Source organism: Micromys minutus, assembly GCF_963924665.1.
Source record: "Micromys minutus genome assembly, chromosome: X".
NCBI lineage: Eukaryota > Metazoa > Chordata > Mammalia > Rodentia > Muridae > Micromys > Micromys minutus.
The window spans coordinates 127479998-127494623 of NC_137970.1; the positions used below are offsets into that span (position 1 = coordinate 127479998).

Here is a 14626-nt window from a genome sequence, read left to right on the forward strand (position 1 = left end):
GACAACACATATTGGTAATGACCTGGGGAAAGAGGAACCCTTATTTACTAATAGTAGAGATATAAACTGATTTTTCAACTATGGAGATCAGCATGGACATCCCTCAAAATACTAAAACAAGGACTACTATATAAGTCAGCTATACCACTTGAGAATAAATCAAAATAAAACATTAAAACAAAAGAAAAAGAAAAAGTCATTTGTTACAGGATCTCACACTGTAGGCTTGAATAGCCTGGGGCTTGGTTTGTAGATCAGGTTAGCCTTGAGCTCAAAGATCTGCCTAACCCAACACGATTTTATTTTGTTTTATTGTCTTGTTTTTGTTTTCAGACAGGGTTCATCTGTGCTGACCTAGAACTTATTCTGTAGTCCAGGCTGTCCTTGAACTCACAGAGATATGCCTGCCTCAGCCTTGTGAGTGCGTTACCATGCACAGGTATATTAAATGAATGACTTAAGCCCCAGAAATTTAGTCTTCCACAGCACTGAAAATGAGAAATCTGAAAGGATGCATTTTTTGTCTGTTGTTGTTATTTACTTAGTTATTAGTAATACTGGTGATCAAACTTAAGGCTAAGGCCTTGGGTAGCTGGGCAAGCACTTCACTGTTGAACCTTAGTACCAACCTTTAAAATGTACTTTAAGCACAGATAGGACCTAAGTTTAATGGTACTTTCAGGTTGCTTGTTAAGACAATTTAGGAAAAGTAGAAAATGGTGGGTGTGCAGGAAGCTACTGGAGAAATAGAGACATTATAATGATGGTTAGAGAAGTGTGAAGAAAATCCAACAGATTCTGTAACTTTCTGAAAGCAAAAATCTTTCCTAAAAAATTTAAGAATAGATATAGAGCCAAGATGAAGCCAGTGGTCAAATAGCAAATGAGTACTTTGGATTTACTCAGCCTAATATTTATCACTGGAGCATTATGAAATAATAGTTAATTCTAAGAGCCTTATCTGTTAATACTCAATTCTGATCATTACCACTATTAACGAAATGAATTGAGTGAGAAAACACATTGTCATAGTAAAAAAAAAAAAAGAACTGAATAAAATATCTGATTTTAGCATTGTAGATTAGAAGAAAAACAATAAATACTATTTTTTTGTCAGCAACAACTAACTGGAAAACTACTGGCAAATGATTCCTTTTACAATGAAATATTAAATAACTTGTGGTCTATCAAATTCATTAGAGTAGGAAACAGGGTAGAAGAGGATATTCCAGAGATTTAATCTGAAACACAGTAGCTGGGATTAACAGCCAGAAGAATCTAACAGACAAAAGTCAGGGCTCAGTCCTGGAACTGTTATTTCCTGGCTGTTACATATCTCAGCTATTAGAGCTCTGCACTTGATGTCTTGGCTGCAGAGTTCGAATTTAGGTGTACAGGTTAAGTGTGAAACACACATTGGAAAAACTTCATACAGAAGAAAGTAATATATTACACACCACTGCATATTGTTTCCATGTTAAAATGACATCTGCAGGGTTATGTAAAATTAACTACTAGAATCACTTTCAACCTTTTAGGTTTATGTAACTGCTAGAAAAAGTCCATAGGAGGCTCGTACTCAATTCATATTGGCCATTACAGCCATAACTTGACATGAATTTCAAGGGGTGAACAGCTTTCACTTTCATACTCTTGTGTACCTCAATGCCTTTTTCAACTGAAACTGACATGGTAGCAAACAAAAAAATGTCTGTGTAAGTTAACACCAGCTACTACTATTTATAGTGCGCTAAGCAGGATGTCCCAGTGCTGAGGTTGAAGATAGACTGGAGGAGGGTACAGTACAGGCCACGCCCACCCGCTCTAGACTGCTGCTGCTGACTCCTCTCCAAGGTTCCAAGGCGCTCAGTTAGGAGGCGGCAATGTGGGGGTGGGGTGGGCGGGAGTGAAGGGGAGCTTCCAGGCGCATGTGCGGTCCTAAGTCAGCCAATGGGATTGAGCAGAGAGTCCGCGCGTTACTGGAGATTGCCTCTCCCCCACCTCCCGCCTTCCCTGCCTCCCCGCTACTTCCCTTTTCTTGTATCAGCAAGCTAGGGGAGGTGCAACGGTGGGCGGGTCCTAGCGGCGCACCCTGACCAGTCTCAGACCATAGGCGTCTGTGGTTCTTAACTTGTGGCGGCTTGGGCGGGACGCACGCGGTGCATTTCAAGATGGCGGATGCAGAAGGTAAGGGCGGATGGCCTTGGCATGAGACCTGTGGGGCCTCCTACGTAACTGGGAACTAGTTACAGTGAGGTTGCATCCTGACCCACGGTTCCGCGTGTTGCCGCTCGCAGTTTGGCCGCTTCACCACTCGGGTCTGGCTCTACCAGTGAATGGACGCATACGAGACCTGTGGCTAGGCTTCATTAGGTCCCGGCCTCGCGCCAAAGACTACCCCGGTCCCCTTCTAAAGGCATCCATCATCCGTGGAGGCGACTGTGTCGTGATAAGGAGACGCGGTAGCATTTCTGCTGGCACTAGACGAGACATGGAAATGAGGGTAGCAAAGGTGGAGAGCAAGGGTTAGGAAGGAAAGGAGCAGAGAAGTTGGGAGCAAGTGTAACTCAGACTTACAAAAAAAAAAAAAAAAAACTCTAAGAGATCACAAACCCTTATGGACGGTGCAGTGGTCGTTTGTGAAACTTTCCAGCCTGTGGACAAGTGCTTCCCTAAGTAATATTTGGCCTTGCCACAGCCACGTGGAGAACCCGAAGGGAAGCCAACACGTGCTAGAGTCATTTACCAGCCAAGCCATCCTAGTGTTTGGCCTCACAAACGTAAGTTCTCTCCAGTAATGTCAGACTTTAAAATGTTTTCTTTGTCCTGATATTAGAGTGAAATTTAAACTTTGGTTTTCGTTTTCAAAATCTTCAAATCTTGAGTTTGTCTCTTTTAGTAATTACTTTTCCAAAGAAGCATAAGAAGAAAAAAGAGCGGAAGCCATTGCAAGAAGATGATGTTGCTGTGAGTAGGAATGTTTTACTTTGCTTTGACTAATTTAGCTAATTTAATAAACAATGCATTAAAGGGGGAAAATGATTTAAAATATTCTCAGGCAAACACCTGAAATCACAAAACTTCCAGAGAAATTTTCTAACATGCATGGCATACTAAATGTTCAGATATTGGCCCCGAATTTCTCTTCTTTATTTTATCAGCAGACCCACAGCTTTGTTAAAATATTTGGATTCAACTTGATGTTCCTGAAGTTCAGTGACCTGGGTTTTAGAAATCACACCCCTTTTCCTCTTGTTTGTTTAAAAGGCATTCACTTCCAAAATTAAGATGAGACAATTTGTTTTTGCTCTTTTGAAGGAAATACAACATGCTGAAGAATTTCTTATCAAACCGGAATCCAAAGTGGCTCAATTAGACACTTCTCAGTGGCCCTTGTTACTAAAAGTATGTTCTCTGTGTATCAGAATACTTGAATTCCATATTATTTCTAATTAAAAAGCTAATTTAATTAGGGTCGGGGTGTTGTGCTACATGCCTTTTATCTCAGTGTGCTAGGCTATGGTAGTTTACATAGAGAGACCCTATCTCAAAAGGAATGCTTACTGCCAACATGTTTTATATTTAGAAAACTTCAAATGAATAAAGTATGTTAATTGCTGTTAGTTTTTAGACAATTTCACTTCTGAAATCAACTCAATGTAGACTGTTTCAGTAACATGACATGGGTTTTGAAGCCAGACAACTTTGAATCAAGATTGGCTTGATTCAACTAGGTAGGGCTAGTCTTTTACTTATTTATTTTTAAGAATTATTTTTTATGTGAGTACATTGTAGCTGTCTTCAGACACACTAGAAGAGGGCATCAGTTCCAATTACAGTTGATTGTGAGCCACCATGAGGTTGCTGGGAATTGAACTCAGGACCTCTGGAAGAGCAGTCAGTGCTCTTAACTGCTGAGCCATCTCTCCAGCCCTGGGCCAGTCTTTTAACGTCACTGAATCTATTATTCTCTCATATTTTCTCTTAGGATGACATGTTGGGAGTTATAGCAGTTATTCTATTGAAGCATAGTTAGTAGTTCTTGGGTGAATGTCATAGAAATTACAGGTTGTTATTAAGGGGTTTAAATGGCGGTACTGAGTGATATGTTGAACTAAAATTTTTTATTTTCACTAAGTGGATACCAGCTATAATGTTGAGACATCTAACAAAGAGGATTTTTTACAATATAAATTTTTATTCCATCTATTACAGTGTGTGGGTGGAGTAAAGGGGGTGCATGCTCCACATAACGTGTGTGGAATTCAAAGATAATTTGCAAAGTTTGTTCTCAAGTGCAGTGAGTTACAGTGAGTTTCTGGGGTTGAAATTAGCAGCAGGCACCCTTTTCCACAGAGCCATCTTACTGACCTGACCAAGAATTTTAATAAGCCATATGTATGTGTTGGTAAAATAGTGAGGTTTGTTTATGTCATTCAACCAAGCTAATTTTTTGTTTGATTATAATTCACTGTCATTTGGATGGTATCCAGGTTTCTTATTTTGGCTCTAGAAAAATAGCTAGCACATAGGCTAGACAAGGTCTCTTCTGTATGAAATCTTAACAGACAGAGATGGGAGAGACAAACAAGTATTGCTATTTGTAGTAGGTGTAATGAAACTAAATTAATAATTACTAGCTGGTGGCCAGTGGTGTCTGGAACAGAAATTCCAAGCTGGCCATGTTGAAGAAAGTTGTCAGCCATCTTTAATTTGGCTGACCTGAGAAAATCAAAAGCTGTTCTGTTTTATAGTGCCCTCAAGTCTTTTTTTATAGCAGTGACTATAAATACTCAGATTTGTCCTTTTCTCACTAGTATTGGGGTTTCCCCCAGTATGTAAGAAGGCTTAGTCGTGTGTCATTAGTAATGAGAACCAAATACATTTATGGGCTTGAAGGGCTACAATGCTTGGTTGTGTTACTTACTGACTTGTTTTACTTCTATTGATGTGTTATTAAGCCTATATTATTGCTTTCTAGAATTTTGATAAGCTAAATGTACGGACAACACACTATACACCTATTCCTTGTGGTTCAAATCCCCTGAAGAGGGAGATTGGGGACTATATCAGGTAGGCATGGTAAAAAAGTTCTGTCCAAACTTAAATTCTTTTGAACTGATCTTCTCTCTCATTAGTAATTCAAGGAAGTAGTGGCAGCTTAGAATGGTTTTGCCTTGAATATATAACCCATATATGTGATTTGATTTTCTTTAAGTCTTCATGATTTTTTTTTCCCTATTCTAGGACAGGTTTCATTAATCTTGACAAGCCCTCTAACCCATCTTCCCATGAGGTGGTAGCCTGGATCCGACGAATACTTCGGGTAGAAAAGACTGGCCACAGTGGCACATTGGATCCCAAAGTGACTGGTTGTTTAATTGTGTGCATTGAACGAGCCACTCGTTTGGTGAAATCACAACAGAGTGCAGGTATGTAGAAGAGAGAGTAGAGTTTCACTTCTACATTTTGGCCCTTAGAAACTGTTTCTTCAGAAAATAAAATCTTAAAGCAGGAGTGTTAACTGGTTTCTATATAATCCTGTTCTTTGCCAAAATCTGGAGGATTTTTAAGAGTTCCAGACACTAAGCATGTAGATATTGAACCAACTAGCTTGTTCCTAGAGCTTTGGGGCATGTCAGTTGTATGCTTGCTGGTGGCTGCTCTTTGTTGTGTTGTTGGTTTTGCAGACAGGGTTTCTCTGTATAGCCCTGGCTGTCCTGGAACTCTAGACCAGGCTGACCTCAAAGATCCACCTGCCTCTGCTTCCCAAGTGCTGGGATTAAAGGCATGTTTCACTGCTACCTGGCATATTTACTGCTTCTTAACTCAGGTCATGTTTCTATCTCAAGTGTCATTCCCTCATTCTTATCTAAGAAAATACTGCTTAAAGCACAAGATATTTTCCATCTATCTGTCTCTGCCATCACACTGAGCATTAAAGTAAGTGTGTGTGTGTGTGTGTGTGTGTGTGTGTGTGTATGTATGTGTGTATGTATGTATGTTCCATCCTTTCTTTTTTGAGACAATGTTTTGCTATATAGCTCATGCTGCTTTGGAAATCTCATCCCATCTCAGCCTCTAAATTTCTGGGTTTAAGTTATAGGCATGTGCTGTTGCTGAACCAAGAAAAACTGTCTTTATTTCTTTTCTCTACAACATTAAGTCTGTCAGTACAGATTTTACTGAAACAGACATTGGATTCCCTAATGCTTCTGCCATGTAAAATGGCAGTGATAGAACATTTATAAAACAAAAAACTCAGTGGCCACACCTGACTACTCTTGTCATTTTTTCAGGCAAAGAGTATGTTGGAATTGTCCGGCTGCACAATGCTATTGAAGGGGGTACTCAGCTTTCTAGGGTAAGTCTATAACTTATAGAGAGGATACCTTTGATTTGGGTCTCTGAACTCCAGGGAAGTTTTCCTGGCTAGTGTCTCTTATGCTCTTTGAATGGGCTGTCCTAGATTCCTGAGTGGAGAACTACTGGTGATAGGGATGCCTTCTAGCCATGTTTTTTTTTTTTTTTTTTTTTTTCTGTGAAGGAAGTTCTGATTAGTGCTGAGCCATCCCTTAGTAGCTGAAAAAGAGGAAACTGAACTAAAGGACATTTTAGCTCTTAAAATTTTATGAAAGAAAACTTTGTATTTGAATTGTTCTTAACTTCCCTAAATATGCCCCTTTGTCTTATATAAAGTCCACATAATTTTTTGTTTGTGCTTTGTTTTTAGGCCCTAGAAACTCTGACAGGTGCCCTGTTTCAACGACCTCCACTTATTGCTGCAGTAAAGAGGCAGCTTCGAGTACGGACTATCTACGAGAGCAAAATGATAGAATATGATCCTGAAAGAAGATTAGGTGAGTTAGACCTATATCAAACTGAATTGCTTTAGACACATAAGCAGGTGGATGCATTCTCAAGGATTCTGTTGTTAGGAGTAAAAACTTTTGAGTACATTGTGTAGTCATACACTATTCCCTATGTCTATTAACTCTTTCTGTTACTTTGTTTCAGACAAGGTTTTTTTCATTTTGTTGTGGAAGTTGATAAGCATGCAATTCAAGCTGTTCTTGAACTCAGATCCACCTGTCTCTGCCTCCATAGATTAAAGTCAGGCACCACCTTGCCCAGGGTTTAGGAAAGAAATCATGTATTTACTCTTTTCTCTGTCTTTGTTTGTCTCTCTTTGTGTGTGTGTGCATGTGTGTGTGTGTCTTAGGAATCTTCTGGGTAAGCTGTGAAGCTGGCACCTACATTCGGACACTATGTGTACACCTTGGCTTGTTACTAGGAGTTGGTGGTCAGATGCAGGAGCTTCGGAGGGTGCGTTCTGGAGTCATGAGTGAGAAGGTAGGCAATTATGAGACTGGAGGTGTATGGTTTGTTGTTTGAGACAGTTTCTATGTAGTAGCCCTGTCCAGGAACTTGCTCTGTAGACCAGACTGGCCTCAAACTCACAGATTCACCTGCCTCTTTCTCCTTAGTGCTGGGATTAAAGGTGTACACACACACACCACTGCTGGGCTCAGGACTAGAGGGCTTTAAAAATGATTCTTACGTAGAGCTTTGTCTGCTTTACATCTTAGGAAAGGTTTTGTAATGTTGAGTTCTGTTCCGGGCAGCTTTCATGTTCTGTTAATTAAAATTTGGTACATTGAAATTGTCAAGTGATTAGGTAGAGAGTATTACTCTTTACATACATTTCCTATTCTATGCCGATCTTGCTTAGAGCTTGAGAGTGTTATACAGTGTTAGAATACCTGGCAACCATTTGTAAACACATGGGCTCCATCCCAAGTAGTACAAAAATGGAGTGCCTGCTTAGATCTAGCTTAGCAAAATAAACAAACACTTTAAAGGAGATTCTAAAGACTTATGATGAGCTTAGACTAGAAGACAATGTATAGTTATATTCAGTTGTAAAATGTTTGGAAGTCTGATGGATATACAGTATAAAGACCCAGAATTTAATATCTTCTGCCTTTCAGGACCACATGGTGACAATGCATGATGTACTTGACGCTCAGTGGCTATATGATAACCATAAGGATGAGAGTTACTTGCGGCGTGTTGTTTACCCTTTGGAAAAGCTGCTAACATCTCATAAACGTCTGGTTATGAAAGATAGTGCGGTAAGTTATGGGATAAAAGTGATTACAGAGAATGTGTCTTCAAAGATTCAGATGCTAGCATTGTGAAATCATATTTTTATTCTCCTTGTGGTTATACCCCTACCCCATTAATTGTGCCATGCCATTAACAATGGAAAAATTTACTGCTAGATTTATTACATTAGGTTAAAACCAGCATTAGGTTAGAATCAGCGTTGACTTGATCCTTTCCCAAACAACTTTGTTCAAATATTAAACTACCAGTGATAGCTAGAATTTCCCTCCTTTAATTTGTTGCTTCTGGCTGTACCTAAAATAATCTTGACTTATTTGTTACTTTAAAAAAATGTTTCAATAGGTAAAGGTTAGGCCTGGAGCATTTTAGAGGTATATTATTTACCCTGTAGGAATTTCAATGAAATGCTGCTTTCTTCAGTTGAAGCACATTATCATTTGAGTCAGTATAATCCAGACTTCAGTGAACTCATCAGCTCATATTCCATATTTACTATATTACCTTATAATCAGAAATAGTCCTAAGAATGAATGTAAGTAAATATTATGTAGGCATAAGATTTTTGAAAGGTAGATTTTTGTTTGTGTAGCAGTTTGTAATTAGATATTTATGCATATTTAAATCAAAATATTTGTAAGTCTTCTGCAAACTTAGTAGCTTTCTGAAAATTTGAAGAGGTATACTAAGGTATTACACTAACAGGAACTAAGAAAGCTTAGCCACATAATCGTGTAAATGTGATATACCTTTATTGTGCTGGGGTCAGGCTTCTTGGTGACTTTAAAGAGAAGTTAGAACATGGTCAGCAAGAGATTTTGTTGAGCGTAAATGTGATTTAACAGGCCTGGTATAGGTTTCTTAGCAAGTTGCTTTTAAGTGTTTATTGCTTCATCTCTAATAAGTGTACTATATTTTCCTGAGAAAGATTCAAGAGCAGTTTTCTGGAACACTGATAGAAAAAAACGCTTGAGGCCATTCAAGATTGAGGCAGCTTTTAGGTTTTTTAAAAAATACGTTTTTATTTGTATGTATATGGAGGTTGGTCAAGGATAACTTGTGGGAGTTGGTTCTCTTGATTCATCAAGTATGTTTCGGGGATCAAACTTAGGTAGTCAGGCATTAGGCCAAGCAGTTTTACCTGCGGAGTAATTTATCTGGCCCCCAAAGTAGGATTTGCTTTGTTTTATGCATGAGTATTTTGTTTGCATGTATGTCTATAACCACATTGTGTACCCATTGTCTAGAAAGGTCACAAAAGGGGTCTTGTACCCTTTCAGGCTAGTTACATATGGATGAAAACCTACAAATAGATGCTCAGAAATCCAAGTACTCTGCAGAGTAGTAAGTGCTCAAACCAGTGTACCATTTCTCCAGCCCCCAGGTTTTGATTTATTGTTACAGATGACAGTGCTCGTGGGCTACTAGCCTTGCTGAATCATCTTTTAAGTTTCTTTAGTATTGTAGCATATGTGAAATTTTTAGAGCAGTGCTACCACATGATAGGTTTTTGTTGCTGTTCTATGTCCCTTTGGCCTTCATTGTAGTCAGACTACCTCCCCCTTACAGTCTTCCTCTATTTTGGTATGGAAGTAGATAATGGATAGCATCTGGCCCTCATGTGTGGTATTATCTCCATAGGTGAATGCAATCTGCTATGGGGCCAAGATCATGCTTCCTGGTGTTCTTCGATATGAGGATGGCATTGAGGTCAACCAGGAGATTGTGGTCATTACCACTAAGGGGGAAGCTATCTGCATGGGTAAGGAAGGGAGTAGCCCTCATTATTTCTGGAACTGGGGCTCTGCATCATCAAAGCTAGTCAGTCTCATTGTGGGCCAGTCCCAGGTCAGTGTCCCTTGATTTTACTATAATCATGGTGTCTCCTGGGGTTTGTATGAATAATTTTTGAAACAACAGGCTAGTTGAATGCAGATAAAAGAGGAAGTATACATATATATGCTCTTGGCTGTCTAGTGAAACTCCAAGAGTAAGAGTAGTGATGGTTGTCTGTGATTATCAAAGGGGAGCCTTGGGTTCACTCGTGGTTTGATCAGGCTGACCTTGAACTCAAGAGTTCTGCCTGCCTCTAGTGTTGGGATTGAAGGTATGAGCTACTGCTATTAACTACCGGGTGTATCAGTGATTTAATTTGTAAAAGTTTAACTACTATTGGATTGATTATCCATAACTTACAGTGCTCTGTGGCCTTCTCAATAAGTCCAAGCTATTCATTTTAATAACCCTAATTTTCACCAGGAAAAAAGTCATGTCACTGGATCCCTGTATCTGTTCTCTGAGCAGATAGCTGTGAAAGGTTCATTATGATATATAGCAGAACAGAGATTCTTAAAAGTTGAAATGTTCTATGGATCTGAGGGTGGTGTATGTGTCATTCCTACACCTGTCTTTGTCTTGTTGGGTGTTTCTTTAGTTGTTTTTGTTAAGTGTATTTTAGTTTGGTTTAACATTATTTCAAATGCTTCTTGCTGTGATGGAGATAGTTCTTTATACATATATCTGGAGCAAAGGAAAGCCCAGTTAAGGTAATAGAGCTCAGGACTTAAAGAGTTCTAAAATGTATGAAACAGCTCATCTATTACAAAAATATTCTTTTTTTCTTTCTAATCCCTGCAGCTATTGCATTGATGACGACAGCAGTGATTTCTACCTGTGACCATGGTATAGTAGCCAAGATAAAGAGGGTGATCATGGAAAGAGACACTTATCCTCGCAAGTGGGGTCTAGGTCCAAAGGTCAGTGACACTAGGTTGTAGCTTTTGCTGGGTTATATTTGTGTTAATATGTACCAAAAAGTGCAGCTCTTTGTTTGTCTCCATTGCCATAGTCATTTATTATTTAAAACTTTAGATTGTTGGCAGTGAGCAGAGGCATGCCTTATCTTGGACTTCAGAGATTCTACTTAAGGAAACTGTTGACTATTACTTAATCACACTGTGTTTGTGAACTAATCACTGTCACAGATGTGGAGTGGTCTCTTGGTTCCTGGAATATCCATAGTGAAAGTTTTAACCCCATTACGGATCTGGACAAGATTTTCTCACTTAAGCCGTTGGGAAGGGTATGTTAGAGATTGATGACAATAAGAGGAGAGGGAAGGATCCAGGACAGGTTTGTTAGGGGCCCTGCTGAGAATATATAAGAAACCTTGTGAGATTCTATAATTTTTTAAATGATTCCAGGCAAGTCAGAAGAAGATGATGATCAAGCAGGGCCTTCTGGACAAGCATGGAAAACCCACAGAGAGTACCCCTGACACATGGAAACAGGATTACATTGACTATAGGTAAGGATGAAGTTTTTTCTGACCTATTGTCTTTATTTTTTTAACTATTGATTCTTTGTGAATTTCACATCGTGCACCCCAATCCCACTCATCTCCCCATTCCTTCATGTCTGCCCTCTGCCCAAGGCAACTGCTACCCCCAAAAGGGAAAATTTTGGAAGCTGTAGTGTGTCATAGTGTGCCACAGTGTACCCTTTTGTCCACACATATTTACTTGGATGGAGTCACGGGTCTGGTTTGAGGCCTCTGGCTTCTGCTCTATTATCAATACTGGATCCTCACTGGGACCCCTCTCGGACATCCTCTTGGTACCCTCTTGTGGAGATCCTGCAGCTTTGGATCTGCAGGACCAGCCCTTTCACATGTTGTAGCAGTTCAGAGATGGGGTAGATGTTGGGGTGGGCCAACCAAAGGCCTGGATCTGGGTCTGGGTGGTAAGAATTAGGTTTGGGTGAACATTTACATTTGGCATTACTCTTGAGGGGAGATGGATGGAAGGTTTTATTTGGGACAAATGCAAATGGTAGGCCACAGGCTCTAATGCTGTAGCTCAGTCTTTCCCTTGCTTGGTGGCTCTTGGAGACCTGGTTTAGTTAGTAACTACTAGTAGTTGGGGCATGGTTTGTGAAGATAATCTGTAAAAACAATTGTTGGTTCTTATTTTAATGGAGGCTTTCAGGTTGCACAGTATCATTGAATAGCATGACAGGATATAATAGGACCACCATGGAAAGCTCTTTTGTGAATTTAAGCTCATATTACCCCTTTGTCTTTAAGTGATCCAAAAGTACTGGTTGCTGAAGCAGTACAAGCTCCTCAGTTAGCTGCTGAAGCAGTAAACGTCATAAAAGTAAGTGGCATGATCAGTTTGAAAGGTGTTAAAACTGGGTGGGGTGGTGGCATATGCCTTTAATCCCAACATTCCCAAGGCAGAGATTAAGGGCAGCCTGGTTGGTCTAAAAAGGGAGTTCCAGGACAGAGAAACCTTGTCTGAAAAACAAAGAAAAAAGAAGTGTGCTTCAAGAGATAATTCTAAGCTACACCAGTGTTTAAGTTAGTCTAGCCATATGTCTTAGTGAGTAAGATAGGCTTATCCATGTTATGATCTATACACAAATATTGTCTCATACTTGACATTTTTTGGGTTCAGTGACATTTGTGTTATACCTGTGGCAGGGGTTAAGAATCAATTACAGTGGTTCCTATCTCCACTGTGGCAATAACCTTGAGTGGAATGTGTGTCCACACATATTTTGACTCTACCCTGGGTAAAATGATATGGTAGCATAAGTGTGCTGAAAGCAGAGGCCTCCACAAAATTTAGCAGCAATAAAATTGTAAGATAGTGACAAATATTTCAGCCTATGCTAACTCAATGTTTAAAGGACAAGAGTGAAGCATGTGTTAGTAACTTAGAGCCCTTCACTAGTAATGAGCTATGTGGGTGGAACTTGTAAGTTGTCAAAAAACACCTTAGGGAACACTTGTAGGTCTTGGGAGTTGGTTCACTGAGGCAATATCTCAGTGTTCTATACCCAAAGCTGCTTTGGCACACTTCTTTGTACCCCATGACTTAGACACAAAACCATTGGTTATACTTGGAATCTTTCTTAGTAACTTCCCACATTTATAACTTCATTGTTTTTTTTTTTTTTTTAACTCAGAGGAAGCGGGATAGTGAGAGTGAAAGTGATGATGCCCCTCCAACAGTTCCCCAGTTGAAGAAGGAAAAGAAGAAGAATAAAAAGGATAAAAAGCACAAAACTGTGCTAGAAAGTGGGGGCGAGGCTGGAGATGGGGTATGTGTGAACAATGGGTACCTTTGTGTTGGCTGAGTCTTTGACAGGAATTGTGCAAGGGTGGGGTCTCTATCATTGCCTCTTTTGGTGCTGCCCTGTGTTCTGGATTTGCCTCATTTACCTTATTGGACAGAGAAGTAGAGGCACTTAGCATTTTAGAACAACGGATTATGGTTGAATTATGTTGCTGCTGGGTGGGGAAGATTGTATGAATAGACCTCTAAGACTTCACTGAGAAGGTCACAGGCAAAATTTGTTTAGCCCCAAATGTTTGGGAACAGTAGTCATGAATGATTTGTCAGTGGGTACATTGGACTTACTTTCTCTTTTTTTTTTTAGGACAATGACACAACCAAAAAGAAAAAGAAGAAGAAAGTAAAAGTGGCAGAAGAGATATCTGAATAGTATAAGCCATTTCTTGAAGCATTATGTCCAGTTGGGAGGAAAAAAACAAAAGCCTTATTGAACTTTTTGTTGAGGAACAGAGGTCCCAAACAGTACACTTTTAGCTGCCACTTGTAACCTCAGTGGTTAGTTGGTGTGGCCATCTCATCCCGTCCTGTCCTGTTTTAAGGATATGAGAGATAAATCAGGTCTTTGCCAGCAACCCCCTCTACTTGCTTGAGGAAGCCATACCTTTAGACATGGCACTCCTAGTAACTATCTGCAGCTACTTATTAATGACCATTTTAAACAATGTCATCATAGATAGTCCTCTCCTACTTTGCCTTTAAAAACATGTTTGTAAAAATTAAGTCTGCTAAATAAAATGGTATGGAACATTCTGTGAGTAAACAAACCTCTATTCTGATATTATGTATTGGCTTTGCTGGCCTGGTGGTGTCTATGGTGTTTAGGCTAGTACTCTGCGCATTGTTATCCAACTCCATGTGGCTACTTGTGTTTGCTGTGGAAGACAAAGCATTCCTATACTTTGTTTTCTTCTGAAGAATGGAATCATTCATTGCTGGGGGGAATGTAATTTGTAGAAGAATATTTTTATTAAAAATCTGGGGTTTGTGTCCTATTTGGAATTCACTTTCTCTTTAGCTACTTTTCTGAGTCTTCCTTACATTGGCACTGGGGCCTATCACTCAGTGTTCCTGCTCTCAAAGGAAAAAGGTAGATACATTGTGTAGTGTACTGGAGGTCAGATGAGCTTGTTGATGTTGACTGTAGGGTGACTAGGTGGTGTGGGCTGATTTGCTCTTGTGACATAATATGTGCCTAAAACCAATACAAGCAGAGGTTTTAAGGGAAATTTTGTTGTACAGCAGAAGTCTGTCCACTGCAACCCCTGCTTCTATAATGTGATGTCAACCATTCTCTTATGACTTAAAAGTGTGCCCATGGTGCATTGTGAATACCAGCCCTTAGAGACCCATAGGAGTAG

General features: G+C 39.6%; 1 protein-coding gene across 2 annotated transcripts; it reads left to right on the plus strand.

Moving 5' to 3' along the window:
• The first annotated feature begins 2050 nt into the window (after positions 1–2050).
• On the plus strand, positions 2051–14015 carry DKC1 (dyskerin pseudouridine synthase 1). Of its 2 annotated transcripts, XM_080909892.1 has the most exons (16): positions 2099–2187; positions 2699–2780; positions 2900–2967; positions 3319–3405; positions 4982–5073; positions 5248–5432; positions 6300–6364; positions 6734–6860; positions 7223–7353; positions 7992–8135; positions 9769–9889; positions 10765–10883; positions 11331–11434; positions 12212–12284; positions 13099–13233; positions 13573–14015. In XM_080909892.1, exons 1-16 carry the CDS (start codon positions 2179–2181, stop codon positions 13636–13638), a joined length of 1608 nt encoding a protein of 535 aa, XP_080766018.1. In that variant the 5' UTR covers positions 2099–2178; the 3' UTR covers positions 13639–14015. The 2 variants fall into 2 exon arrangements, with proteins under 2 accessions (XP_080766019.1, XP_080766018.1); XM_080909893.1 differs by lacking the exon at positions 2699–2780 and having other exon boundaries at positions 2051–2187.
• The last annotated feature ends 611 nt before the right edge of the window (positions 14016–14626 follow it).